Source organism: Panthera pardus, unplaced genomic scaffold (genome assembly GCF_024362965.1).
Source record: "Panthera pardus isolate Hobbes unplaced genomic scaffold, ASM2436296v1 HiC_scaffold_13, whole genome shotgun sequence".
Classification (NCBI taxonomy): domain Eukaryota; kingdom Metazoa; phylum Chordata; class Mammalia; order Carnivora; family Felidae; genus Panthera; species Panthera pardus.
The window spans coordinates 141,701,922-141,717,121 of NW_026526688.1; the positions used below are offsets into that span (position 1 = coordinate 141,701,922).

The 15,200-nt window shown below is 37.1% G+C and overlaps 1 protein-coding gene across 2 annotated transcripts in view; it reads right to left on the bottom strand.

The window, feature by feature from the left end:
• The window catches only part of MRPL1 (mitochondrial ribosomal protein L1), a 97,886-nt gene that overhangs the window by 35,322 nt on the left and 47,364 nt on the right, over positions 1-15,200 (bottom strand). For both annotated transcript variants that reach the window (XM_019466697.2, XM_019466689.2), the window contains exon 7: positions 7,733-7,839. In XM_019466697.2, the coding sequence (XP_019322242.1) occupies positions 7,733-7,839 (107 nt within the window). The remainder of the gene's footprint in view (positions 1-7,732; positions 7,840-15,200) is intronic.

Consider the following 15,200-nt stretch of genomic DNA (forward strand, 5'->3'; position numbering starts at 1 on the left):
TGATTAAATTTAACCAAGTGTATATATTAATTTGAAAATTGTTAACTGTCAACAGAGTTGACAGAGTCCAGGCAGCAGAATTATGACTATTATATACCGTTTTTCTATATTATAAACACATACAAATCCTTTTAAAATGATCTAATTAGTACCTGAAATCAAACTACTACTATTTAGAATATATACACTAGCCAGGTATATAATTATGTCTCAACATTTTAAAGACTCTACATTAGTTTCATTTCTTTTTCATGAAAAGAACCATAATTTTTAAAACTTAGGGCTCAGTTAAAGAAATGTGCTTTTTCTCCCCTGTGAATCTTTACTTTTAGTTTTATGCTTTAAAATCTTTCCCTTGAATTTGATCACTTAGCAGCTTACTTTTATCCCAACCAACATATTCTTCACACTATGAGAAAAGGTGACTACATGACAGTAATATAACTGACTGAAAAATTAAATATTCCAGTGATGACCTGTTGTGTTTGCATGATGTTCAACATATCATTTAAAAGGCATTTTCATTGATAGGAGCACATGATCTGATAGCACGCAGTCACAACCAATTTCATGAATATGTAAATTATAGGTACAAATGGTAGGAAAGATTAGGAAAGAAACTAATTTACCTGTAAGTAACATTACTGACAAGTGTTAGATATTGGCTGGCTATAAGAACATTTGCAGTTTTGATGTACAAAGGCATTAGTGTTGAGTTCTAATACCCAAGATACTAATCTTCACGTCAGATAACTAAGAAAGATCATTCAATTGATTATACTTATCACATTAATACAGAAGGAAAACCAGCTTAAACTAATCAAGATCAATTTCATGTTCCATCAATACTAGAACTGGATCTTAAAGCAATGTGGCAGTATAGACCCTTTGAGAATTGTAACAAGGGATATCAAAATGATTTAACTAATGTAAGATAATCTCTCCTCTACAGGCAAATAGAAACACAAAATTAATATATGTCACTCTTCCAAAAACACCTTTCTAGATCAAGGGTCAGCAAATCTCTTTCTCTAAAGATCCAGAATTTAAATATGTCAGGCGTTGTGGGCCACATACAATCTCTGTAGCAAATTTTTTGTTTTATTTTTTACAACGCCTTGAAGTTGTAAAGAGCATTCTTAATCACAGGCTGTACAAAAACAATCCACAACTGTATTTGTCCCATGGGCTATAGCTTGTTGACGACCTCTGCTCTAGACACCTTCCTTCCTTCTAGATACCACAATGAGGAACCCTAATAGGCATGTGATGCTGTCTGTGCTCCTTCATCTGCATACTGCATCTGAATCTAGTCCTCATATCACACAGGGGGCAAAAACGAACAAAAACCTTCACATCTTCAATATTTCCAACTATATTTCCAACATCACTCATGGAAATCTCAAACTTTTAAGGAAGATACATTACTTTGCTTAAAATCTTTTTATCTCTGATAATAAATAAAATTCATATAATAGTTATATCACATACAATTGTAAACACATTTCTATTCCTTTTTAAGTAACTATAATGAGGTATACCTGACATACTCTACATTTTTATTAACTTGATTGAGTTGTATTTTGCATATCATATTATTCACCATTTTCTAATTTATGTTTCCAATGACTTTTTAGTAAGCTCATCAAGTTGTGCAACAATCACCATAAATCAGTTTTAAAACATCCTCATCATCCCATATCACCCTCATGCACATTACTGTTAATGCCTATACTTACTGCTCCTGCCCCCGCCCAAGGCAACCACTCATCTACTTTTCATCTTTTCATATAAATGGTATCACATAGTATGTGGTTTCTATGTCTGATTTCTTTCACCAAGCATGTTTTTGTGATTCATCCACATCAGAGCATGTATCCATAATTCATTCCTTTTTATTGCTAAACAGTATTCCTCAGGATATGTTGCACATTCTTAAAGTGTCAATTAATTAAGTTTTGACATATGTATATACTCATGAACACATCACCAGTCAGGATAACAAACATGTCCATCATCCCCCAAATTCCTTGTGGTCCTTGTAATCCCGCCTTCCCATCCTTCCCCATTTACCTATGCCCAGAGAAACTACTGGTCTGCTTTCTGTCACTACACAAATTCACATTTGCGAGGATCTTACATAAATAGAATCATACAGTGTGTACTCCTTTTGTCTGGCTTCTTTCACTCAGTATCATCTTTTCTAAATTCATCCATGTTAAAGTATGTATCAATCATGTGTTTTTTGCTAAATACTCTATTCTATTGTTTATACATTCACCTATTGAGGGACATGTAGAATGTTTCCAGTTTTTAGCTATTACAAATAAATCTGTTATAAGCATTTGTTCAAAAGCCTTTGTATGGGGGTGCCTGGGTGGCTTAGTCAGTTGAGCTTTGGCTCAAGTCATGATCTCACAGTTCATGGGTTCGAGCCTTGTATGGGGCTCTGTGCTGACAGCTCGGAGCCTGGAGCCTGGAGCCTGGTTCGGATTCTGTGTCTCCCTCTCCCTCTCTGCCCCTCCCCTGCTCATGCTCTGTCGCTCTCTCAAAACTAAATAAACATTAAAAAAAAAAAGTCTTTGTATGCACATATGTTTTCATTTGTCCTGGATAAATATCTAAAAGTGGATCATCTAGCAGGTGGATGTTAAACTTCTTAAACTGCCAAGCTGCCAAACTGTTTGCCAAAGAGGTAACATCATTTTACACTGCCACAGCAGTATAGTGTTCCAGTATCTCCATACCCTTACCAATACTTGCTATGGTCAGTCTTTTTAATTTTAATCATTCCAGTAGACGTATAGTGATACCTCATTGTGGTTTTAATTTGTATTTCTATAACAACTAATAATGTGGAGCATCTTTTAGTTTGTCATCTGTTTGCCATGTGTTTGTCACACCTTGATGAGGTATGTTCAAATTTTTGCTGATTTTTATTTTTCTAAACGTTTATGTATTTATTTGAGAGACAGTACAAGCGAGGGAGGGGCAGAGAGAGAGGTAGAGAGAGAATCCCAAGCAGACTCCGCACTGAGAGCGCTACACGAGGCTCAATCCTACAACCATGAGATCAGGACCTGAACAGAAATCAAAGAGTTGGACGCTTAACTTACTAAACCACCCAGGTACCCTTTTTTACTGATTTTTAAAACTGGATTGTTTTATTATTGAGCTTTGAGAACTCTTTATAAATTGTGGATTTATCAGTTACATGATTTGTAAATATTTTATCCTGGTCTGTGATTTATCTTTGAATTCTCTTAACAGTGTCTTTTCAAGAGCAAACACTTAATTTTTATACAGTGCAATTTATCAATTTCTTTTATGGATCACGCTTTTCATGTCACATCTAAAAAAAAAAAAAAAAAATTCCCTAACTCAACTTTTTCTTCCAGAAATTTTATGGTTTTAGGCTTTACATTTAAGTCTTTGATACATTCTGAGTTAATTATATATGGAACAAAGTTATGGGTCAAAATTCATTTTACTGTATACAGATACACAATTGTTCTGGTACCATTTCTTGAAAAGACTAATGTTTCTCCGTTAAAAATGGCTTTGCAACTTGTTTTAAATCAGGTGTCCATATGTATGTTGTTTTGGGTTTCTTGGCACTCTGGTCTATCCCATTATCATTTTGTGTTTTTTGACATCAATATCACACTATCTTAAATACTATAGCTTTATAAATCTTGAAATCAGGTAGAACGCTTTGTTCTTTGTCAAAGTTGTTTTGGCTTTTCTAGACCCTTTGTATTTCCATATGCATTTAAATCAACTTGCCAGTTTCTACAAAAATAAAAAAAAAAGGCTAAATAGAATTTTAATGGAGAATGTGCTGAATCCATACATTACTTTGGGGACCTGATATCTTAACAATATTGGATTTACTGATCCATAAACATGGTATACCTCATCTCCTTTAATTTCCTTCAACTGTTTTGAAACTTGCAGTATATGGATCTTTCACATCTTTTGTCAGATTTATCCCTAAGTATTTCCTAGTTTTTGGTATTAGTATAAACTGTATTATTTTGAATTTTAATTAAAAAAAATTTTTTTTAATGTTTATTTATTTTTGAGAAAGAGAGAGAGAGAGAGCACAAGTCAGGGAAGGGCAGAGAGAGAGGGAGACACAGAATCCGAAGCAGGCTCCAGGTTCCAAGCTGTCAGCACACAGCCTGACACGGGGCTCGAACCCACAAACTCTGAGATCATGACCTGAGCCGAAGCCAGTCGCTTAACCGACTGAGCTACCCAGGTAGCCTGAATTTTAATTTCTAATTGTTACTGTTATGTAGAAGCAAAATTGATTTTTGTGTATTTGTATTCTATAACCTTTCCTAACCTACTTATTTGTTTTAGTAGCTAGATCATATCATCTGCAAATAATAACTAATTTACTTTTTCCTTTCTAATGAGGATGCCTCTTTTTTTGCCTGATTGCACTGCCTAGAATCCTTAGGTCAATGCTGAACTGAAGCAGTGACAGTGGATATCCTTGTCTTGTTCCTGATCTTAGGAGGAGAGTATTCAGTTTTTCACCACTAAGTATAAAGTCAGCTGTTGTATTTTCATTGATGCCCTTTATCAGGTTGAGGACATTAACTTCTCTTCCTAGTTTGCTGAGACTTTTTAATCAGGAATGAATGTTGGATTCTGTCAAATGCTTTCTCTGTATCTACTGAGATGATCAGATGACTTTTGATTTACAGTTTGTTAATACAGTGAATTTTAATGACTGATCATCGAATGTTAAACATTGAATGTTATCATTCTTAGGGTAAACCCTACATGGTGATGACATGATATCCATTCTATATATTGCTAGGCCCTACTGGCTAAAATTTAGTTTATAATTTTGATATCTATGTTTATGAATGATATTAGACTGTTATTTTCTTTGCCTGGTTTTGGTATTAAGGTAATGGTGATTGTCTTAGGTGAAAGAGTAAATCAGGTCCCTGTTACTCTTTGTTGGCCAAAAGCAGAAGTTTGCTTTATACTTATTATGTCATTATTTCATCTATCCCTTCCTATTTTAGAAAGTATGTGTTATTATTAACTTCTTTTTGCATTTAGGAGAAATGGAGAATGGGGGAAAACTGAGGCTCAGAGAGCAAGGTAACATGATTCTAATCTGGAATTAGGATTCTGATTCCAGACAGTATGAATTTAAAACCCACTCTCTTAATCACCTACTATAACATTCATGTAGTATCCAAAAAAATTCTTTTTAAACACAGAAATTAATTTCTTTTTCATTAAGAAAAAGCATTCTATCTCTAAATGATACAAGTAGTCTGACCTGGAGCTCATGTAATCAATCACTTAATCACTATGGTATTTGTTGAGAAGAATGAATGCCAAGGTTTCTTATACACTGAGTCAGGATCCATATAAAGTATTAACTACTGAATATATTGAAAACCTTACTTAAGAAAAAGAACAGATCCAGATGGAAAGAAATAATCTTATAGATGTCCTATAGTCTCCAAAAGTCCAACCAATACAGGAAAAATAATTACTGCTACCATTTCAAGTTTTTATTTAATTTTCAAAACCACATTGTAAAATAAACATTGCTACACAAATTCTATAGGTCAGGAAATCTAGACACAACAACATTAAGAAACTTGTTTAAAGTCTGCTATCCTGTAAGTAGTAAGACAGGTATTCAAACCTAAGTCTCTACAGCTCCAGAAAATCCTCGTAAAATTGGCATTTTTTGTTTTTTACATTACGATGTTGTCATCCCAAACAAATAAGAAGCATTGACAAGGGCTTTATGGAAATACGGAAAGTGCAACATCAGATTCTAGCAGACCACAATGCCATACAAACTGGTACTAGGCTTTGATGGTAATAATGGCAATGAGGGGTTTCCCAATCCCTGATGAGATTAACCTGTTTTGTCCTCTTTCTAAAGCAAGTTCTCCTTCCATAAAACAAGTTGAGTGCCTTTTCTCTACTTCTGATGATCTATAGTGGGAATAGCTCAATTAGCTTAGACTACTAGCTTAGATTACTAGCTATAATGCAGAATTCCTCTTTTTTTTTTTTAAGTTTATTTATTTTTAGAGAGAGAATGAGAGAGCAAGCAAGCAGGGGAGGGGAAGAGAGAGAGAAAGAGAAAGGGGGAGAGAGAGAATCCCAAGCAGGCTCCACACTGCCAGTGCTGAGCCCAGTGTGGGGCTCAATCTCATGAACACTAAGATCATCACCTAAGCCAAAATCAAGAGTCCAACATTTAACCATCTGAGCCACCCAGGCACCCCCTAACACAGAATTCCTCTTAAGAGCAGGATGAGTAGAGGAATAACAGCTATTCAAATAATTCCAGGCATGAGGCAAGATGATTCTGGATAAAAAGCCTGGACTGAAAAGACTGCCAGGGTTCAAATACCTATTCTGCCTCATACTAGATCTTGGAAAAATTACTTGACTTCTTGGGGCTTCCATGCCTTCATCTATAAAATGGGGATGATAATTTTCCTCTCATAGTATAGAAGATTAAAAGAAAGAATATATGAAGAGTGTTTAGAATAGTGCCTGGCACTTGCTAGGCACTTTTAAATTTTTACTATCAATATCACCATTATTCCTATGGTTACTGAACAGGAAAAAAAATATTTTGAGATTCTTTAGCATAAAATAAGATATTAGCAGGGCACCTGGGTGGCTCAGTCAGTTGAGAGTCCAACTCTTGGTTTTGGCTCAGGTCACAATCTCATGGTTTGTTAGTTCATGGAACACCGGGCTCCATGCTATCACCTGCTTGGGATTCTCTCTCTCTCCCTCTCTCTCTCTCTCTGCCCCTGCCACCTCCCACCTCAGCCCACACACACATTCTCTCTCTCTCAAAATAAATAAACTTAAAAATAAAGAAGATTTGAACAAATAACTACATATCTAAAAACATAGTCCTATAAACTGGATATTATCTATAACAATGTTCTCGGGGCACCTGGGTGGCTCAGTCAGTTAAGTGTCCAACTTCGGCTCAGGTCATAATCTCACAGTCATGAGCTCGAGCCCCATGTCAGGCTCTGTGCTGATAGCTAGGAGCCTGGAGCCTGCTTCAGATTCTGTGTCCCCACTTTCTCTCTGCCCCTCCCCCACTCATGCTCTGTCTCACCCTCTCTCAAAAATAAATAAATGCTAAAATTTTTTTAAATAAACTTCACATGAATCCTTAATTATTTCAAAATAAAAGAAATCTTGCAGAATGTTCCCTTCAAAAAAATAGCGTCCTAAAAACAGCTTTGGAAATTGAGTTCCAGGATCTTCTATAAGTAGGGAAACAGTTTTTAAAACACAAGCAGGGATAATGAAAACAATTCATAAAAATAAAACAAATTACTCAATTCCATTAAAGTAGTATTAAATACCTACAATGGGCTCAGCATTATGCAATGTCCCACAAGGGATATATAAGATCTAACTATACTCTCAATAAGCTTAGAATGTTAGAGAGCAAAAAATACATATATAGAATAATCAAATAAGATAAAGTACAAGTAATTACCATTGAAGGGCACATGAAAGAATTCTCAAGTACTATTCAAATTTATAAGTTCAACCTATAGAATAAAAAATTATCCATCTGTATATTTAATGCTATTCCTGATACTAGTGCTAAGAACAAGTTTGAAGGACTTGTCACTTAACAGTCACGTTTCAAACAATTTAAAAAAATGGTTATTTAGTAATTTCCATTGTAACTTACTGTTGCTATTTTGGTCTTGAGAAAGTTCTCCCTTTCTTCATCTACCTTAATTTCATGTCCAGTTTTAAATAATTCAAGCATTTTGGGGATGTCACGGCCAATGGACTCTGGTTAGAAAAATTAAAAATCCAAAGTTATCACTACATATAAACAAGTAACAAAAACTACTCAATAAGAGAAACATTCATCGGGTATTAAGATATAGCAAACAAGTTGTGGCAGACAGACTTCAGAGTGGCCCCAAGATGCCCATTTCCTGGTGTTTATGCCCTTTCATGATCTCCACCCCCTGAGTGTAGATGGGTGCTGCAGCTTGCTTCTAAACCAAGAGACAGAATGCTTATATGTACTTGATTACATTACATAAAACTGTAACACCCATCTTGGAGGAGACTCTCTTCTTTACTAGCTTTGAAGAAACAAGCTGCAATGTTGTAAGTAGACATATGAAAAGGGCCACAAGACAAGAAAAGGAAGCCCTCAATCTAGCAACCTGCAAGGAACTGAATCCTGCCAACAATCCACATGAGTCCAAAAGCAGATCCTTCCACAGTCAAGTCTCAGATGAAACCACAGCCCTGATACTTTGAAGCTTTACTAGACACAGAAGCAGAGGACCCAGCTTAGCTGTACACACATTCCTAACAGACAGAAACCACGAGATAGAAAATGTGTGCTATTTTAAGCCATTAAATTTGTTATAATATTGTTGCACAGTAATAACCAACAGATAAGTATATGCAAGGATGATACTTATCATACTTTAAAAACATTACGGACAGGGGCACATGGGTGGCTCAGTCAGTTGAGCATCCAACTTTGGCTCAGTTCATGATCTCTTTGTGAATTTGAGCCCCGCATCAGGCTCTGTGCTGACAACTCAGAGCCTGGAGCCTGCTTCAGATCCTGTGTCTCCCTCTCTCTCTGCCCCTCCCCCACTTATGCTTTGTCTCTCTCTCTCTCTCTCAAAAATAAAAAAAAATTTTAAAGTTAAAAAAAATTATAAAAAAAATTAAGGACAAATTAAAATCTGTAAGATTTTTTATGATAAAAAACAGCAAAGTCTTGAAATCTTCTAAGAACTTTTTACTTACTGGTGCACCTAAGTGGCTCCTCTCTCCTTTCTCTCTCTCCTCTCTCTCTGCCTCTCCCCAACTTGGGTTTTCTCTCTCTCTCAAAATAAATAAACTTAAAAAAAAAAAGATGGGAGATTTTATACCAAGTTTGTAAGCTGACAACAATGATTTAGGAAAGTGTCTAAGAAAACTGACAATGTAGCAGAGAGAAAGGAGAGGGGAATCCAGTGCACAAATGAAGAGGGTTGGCCTCTGGTATGAAGATAGACTCTTCATTTATAGTGACAGGAAGGAAGGTGTTGTGGTCATAGATTCAGGTTAGTCAAAATAACTCTTGAGCTCTCACTATGTGTAAGGCACTACTCTTAAGAAAGAAATGTAAGTAGAGATACAGATGATTTAACCAGGTACCTGTTTTTTTGTACACCACTATTTGCATCTTGCTGTTTATATTACACTAGTGGTCATATGGTTTACTACTAGCTACATCAGAATGTTATACTAAAAAAGTAGCATTTTATACTAGTTTTTCCATCTGCCCGTCCCTTTTCTCCCTATCAATTACAATTAGATTGTAAGTTCCTTGTGGATAACTGCTTTCATTCACAGTAAAGTGTTCCTGAACAACTCCCCAGATGATCCTTGGAAGTTATATATGCTGAAGATACACTGTGCTCTCTATAGAATGAGATCTTCATGTTGACTTATCATGGGGAGAATTTTTGGAGACATATATGATTGGTGTGTTTTTTGGTAGTCACACATTTCTCATAATATTTATTGTTCTTAAAATAATTCACATTTTCTATGTAGAAAATTGAAAAATTTTCAAGTTATCGTGTCATGAAACATAAAAAACATGTATTTTTATATATTAAATTTGAGTTAAATGTTAATGACTAAACAGTAGGAAGGTGGAGTTTATTTTTGAAGTCTTCAGTGTGACCCTTTGAATATTCTTAATTTTTAACTTGATTTCATTTTTCTCCTTTCTACATCCAGTTCTTTGTCTTTCTACCATAATGGAGGAAAAAGTGACATTAGAATCCAATAAATTTAGTTTCAATTCTTAGCTCTTTTTTCATGTCAGCTTCTGTAGCCATGAGTAATAATGAGCTGCCTCTAGACTGTGATTATTATTTCTACTGATAAATCTTGAGATTTTCCTAGTTCCTTTTCCTTTTTTATGGTAAAGCAGGTTAAGTGAATTTCACATGAAAGTAGGTAAAAAGTGTGGGGTCCTGGGTAAGAGTCTACCTTCGTTTTCTGGGGCTAGAGTAAAACCTTATTTAGGAGGCGATCCAACATGGGGGAAAAGTAGGGGGACCCAAAGTTCCCTCGTCCCTCAAACACAGCAGTATTGAGGCCAAAGGACTTTGAATTCCAAAAGTCCAAGCTGCAGAGTGACAGAGACGTTTCCAGGGTCCCATGGGGAGAACCTGGCAGGCCATAGGTGCAAGATTGCAAACTGGGAGAGATAAAAAGGGCAACTTAGGCACAGATGGGAGGGATCCCCTTCTGTGGAGACACAAAGGGATAAGAGAGGATGAGGAAGCATAGGACTGTATCTGGACAAGAGAAAAACAACAGACCAGGACACACAAGGATCCAGTCTCTAATTGCAGGGCTTTCTCCGCACCAGGGCCGGCTGCCATGTTCAGGCACCTGAGGAGGAGGTGAGTCAGCTCTGGGCTCAGTAACTAGTTCAGAGGCACAGTCCACAGTGGGAGAAAGCAATCTACTCCCTGGAGTGCTATGGGAAGAAGGTATATGACCTTTGAAAGGACAATGACTGCCTGTGCCCGCCAGCCAGAGGCCATATATCGGGGCACAGAACAGCACTTCCCTGGAACTGGGGTGCATGGAGCGGGGCCCTTTAAGACAGCGGGGCTTAAATCCCAGCCAAGCGCCAGGGAGGCAAGAGAGTCAGTGGAGCAGGACAAACCGTGTGCCCAGCACTGTGAGGCAGCATAGAAGCAACTCTTTCCCAGGACTGGGGCTCACAGGGCAGGATCCTTTAAGACATCAAGGTTTAAATTCCAGCCAAGTGCCAGGGAGGTGCGGGATTAGAGGAATGGGACAAACTGCCTCATTCACACCAGTGGCACTGTGAGGATGGCCTGTACAGAGTGATTTGGGACACCAGGTCTGTGGCGGTGAGACTGGGGTATCGTCATTTCTCACCCCATCACCAACAAGGTGGAGCTTCAGGGAACAGACAGCGGGCCCACAGGACCGGCCTACACCAAACCACACCCCTCTGTGCCTGATAACTGCATATGTAGTGGAGCGGGACTGACGCTGACAAACCAGACATCCCCTTCTCCAGACCTACAAGGGTAGACACGTGAGGGTAGTAGCAGACCTATCTAATGAAACTTGGCAGGCCAGAAAGGAATGGCAGGAAATTATCAATGTGCTGAATAGTAAAAATGTACTGAATCGTTTATCCAGCAAACCTGTCATCCAGATAGAGGAGAGATAAAGGTTTTCCCAGACAAACAAAAACTGAAGGAGTTCATCACCACTAAACCAGCCCTACAACAGATCCTAAAGGGGAATCTGTGAATGGAATGTTGCAAAGATCACAAAGGACCAGAGACATCACTACAAGCATGAAACCTACAGATCACACAGTGACTCTAAATTCATACCTTTCAATAATAACACTGAATTTAAATGGACTAAATGCTCCAATCAAAAGACATAGGGTGTCAGAATGGATAAAAAAAAAAAAAACAAGACCCATCTATTTGCTGTCTACAAGAGACCCATTTTAGACGTGAGGACACCTTCAGATTGAAAGTGAGGGGATGGAGAACTATCTATCATGCTACTGGAAGTCAAAGAAAGCTGGAGTAGCCATACTTACATCAGACACACTAGATTTTACACTGAAGGTTGTAAGAAGAGACAAAGAAGGACCTTATATCATAATTACAGGGTCTATTCACCAAGAAGAGCTAACAATTATAAATGTTTATGCACCGAATTCAGGGATACCCAAATACATAAAACAATTAATCACAACCATGAGCAATCTTATTGGTAAGAATGTGGTAACTGCAGGGGACTTTAATATTCCACTTACAACAATGGACAGATCATCTAGACAGAAAATCAATAAAGAAACAACAGCTCTGAATGATACACCGAACCAGATGGACTTGACAAATATATTTAGAACTTTTCATCCTAAAGCAGCAGAATACACATTCTTCTTGAGCTCACATGGAGCATTCTCCAAGACAGATCACATACTGGGTCACAAAACAGCCCTCAATAAATATAAAAGAACCGAGATCATACCATGCACACTTTCAGATCAAAATGCTATAAAACTTGAAATCAACCACAGGAAAAAGTTTGGAAAACCTCCAAATGCATGGAGGTTAAAGAACATCCTACTAAAGAATAAATGGGTCAACCAGGCAATTAAAGAAGAAATTTAAAAATATACGGAAACAAATGAAAATGAAAACACAACAATCCAAAACCTTTGGGATGCAGCAAAGACAGTCCTAAGAAGAAAATACACTGCAATCCAAGCCTATCTCAAGAAACAAGAAAAATCCTAAATATAAAGTGTAACAGCACACCTAAAGGAACTAGAAGCAGAACAGCAAAGAAACCCCAAGGCCAGCAGAGGAAGAAAAATAATAAAGATCACAGCACAAATAAACAATATAGAATGCAAAAACACAGTAGAACAGATAAATGGAAACTAAGAGCTGTTTTTTAAAAAAAAATAAACAAAATTGATAAACCCCTAGCCAGACTTCTCAAAAAGAAAAGAGAGAAGACCCAAACAGATAAAATCATGAATGAAAATGGAATTATTACAACCAATCCCTCAGAAATACAAGCAATTAGCAGTGAATACTATGAAAAATTATATGCCAACAAAATGGACAACCTGGAAGAAATGGACAAATCCCTAAATTCCCACACACTTCCAAAACTCAAACGGGAAGAAATAGAAAATTTGAATAGACCCATAACTAGTGAAGAAATTGAATCAGTTATCAAAAATCACCCAACGAATAAGAATCCTTGGCCAGATGGCTTCCCAAGGGAATTCTACCAGACATTTAAAGCAGAGTTAATACCTATTACTCTCAAGCTGTTCCAAAAAATAGAAATGGAAGGAAAACATCTGGACTCATTCTATGAAGCCAGCACTACCTTGATTCCCAAACCAGACAGAGACCCCTCAAAAAAGGAGACTTAAAGGCCAATATCCCTAGTGAACATGGATGTAAAAATTCTCAACAAGATACTAGCAAATCAACAGCATATAAAAAGAATTATTCACCATGATCAAGTGGGATTCATTCCTAGGCTACAGGGCTGGTTCAATATTTACAAATCAATGTGATATATCACATTAATAAAAGAAAGGATAAGAACAATATGATCCTCTCAATGGATGCAGAAAAAGCATTTGACAAAATATAGCATCCTTTCTTAATAAAAACCCTCAAGAAAGCTGGGATAGAAGGAACATAACTAAACATCATAAAAGCCATATATGAAAAGCCCACAGCTAATATCATCCTCAATGGGGAAAGACTGAGAGCTTTCCCCCTGAGATCAGGAATACGACAGGGATATCCACTCACACTACTGTTGTTTAACATAGCGTTGGAAGTCCTAGCATCAGACAACAAAATGAAATTAAAAGTATCAAAATGGGCAAAGAAGTCAAACTTTCAGTTTTCACGAACGACATGATACTCTACATATAAAACCTGAAAGACTCCACCAAAAGGCTGCTAGAACTGATACATGAATTCAGCAATGTCACAGGGTAAAAAATCAATGTACAGAAATGGGTTGCATTTCTATACACCAATAAGAAGGAACAGAAAGAGAAATCAAGAAACTGATCCCATTTACAATTGCACCAAGAACCATAAAATACCTAGGAATAAACCTAACCAAAGACGTAAAAGTTCTATATGCTGAAAACTATAGAAAACTTATGAAGGAAATTGAAGAAGACACAAAGAAATGGAAAAACATTCCATGCTCATGGACTGGAAGAAGAAATATTGTTAAAATGTCAATACTACCCAAAGCTATCTACACATTCAATGCAATACCAATCAAAATTGCACCAGCATTCTTCCTGAAGGTAGAACAAACAATCCTAAAATTTGTACGGAACCACAAAAGACCCCGAATAGCCAAAGTAATACTGAAGAAGAAAACCAATGCAGGAGGCATCACAATCCCAGACTTTAGCCTCTACTACAAAGCTGTAATCATCAAGACAGTGTGGTATTGGCACAAAAACAGACACATAGACCAATGGAATAGAATAGAGAATCCAGAATTGGACCCACAAATGTATGGCCAACTAATCTTTGACAAAGCAGGAAAGAGTATCCAATGGAAAAAAGACAGTCTCTTAAGCAAATGGTGCTGGGAGAAATGAAGAGCAACATGCAGAAGAATGAAACTAGACTGCTTTCTTATACCGTACTCAAAATGGATGAAAAACCTGAATGTGAGACAGGAAACCATCAAAACCCTAGAGGAGAAAGCAGGCAACAACCTCTTTGACCTCAGCCACAGCAATTTCTTACTTGACACATCTCCAAAGGCAAGAGAATTAAAAGCAAAAATGAACTACTGGGACCTCATCAAGATAAAAAGCTTCTGCACAGCAAAGGAAAGCATCAACAAAACTAAAAGGCAACCGACAGATTGGGAAAAGATATTTCCAAATGATGTATCGGATAAAGGGTTGGTATCCAAAATCTATAAAGAACTTACCAAACTCAACACCTGAAAAACAAATGATCCAGTGAAGAAATGGGCAGAAGACATGAATACACACTTTTCCAAAGAAGACATCCAGATGGCCAACAGACACATGAAAAGATGCTCAATGTCATTCATCATCAGGGAAATACAAATCCAAGTCACACTAAGATACCACCTCACACCAGTCACAGTGGCTAACATCAATAACTCATGAAACAACTGATGCTGGCCAGGATGTAGAGAAACGGGAACCACTTGCACTGTTGGTGGGAATGCAAACTGGTACAGCCGCTCTGGAAAACAGTGTGGAGGTTCCTCAAAAAATTAAAAACAGAACTACCCTATGACCCAGCAATAGCACTACTAGGAATTTATCCAAGGGATTCATAGGGTCACGTTTACCCCAATGTTTACAGCAGCACTTTCAACAACAGTCAAATTATGGAAAGAGCTTAAATGTCCATCAACTGATGAATGGATAAAGAAGATGTGGTTTATATATACAATGGAATACTACTTAGCAATGAGAAAGAATGAAATCATGCCATTTGTAGCAACATGGATGGAACTGGAAGGCATTACGCTGAGTGAAATCAGTCAGTCAGAGAAGGACAGATATC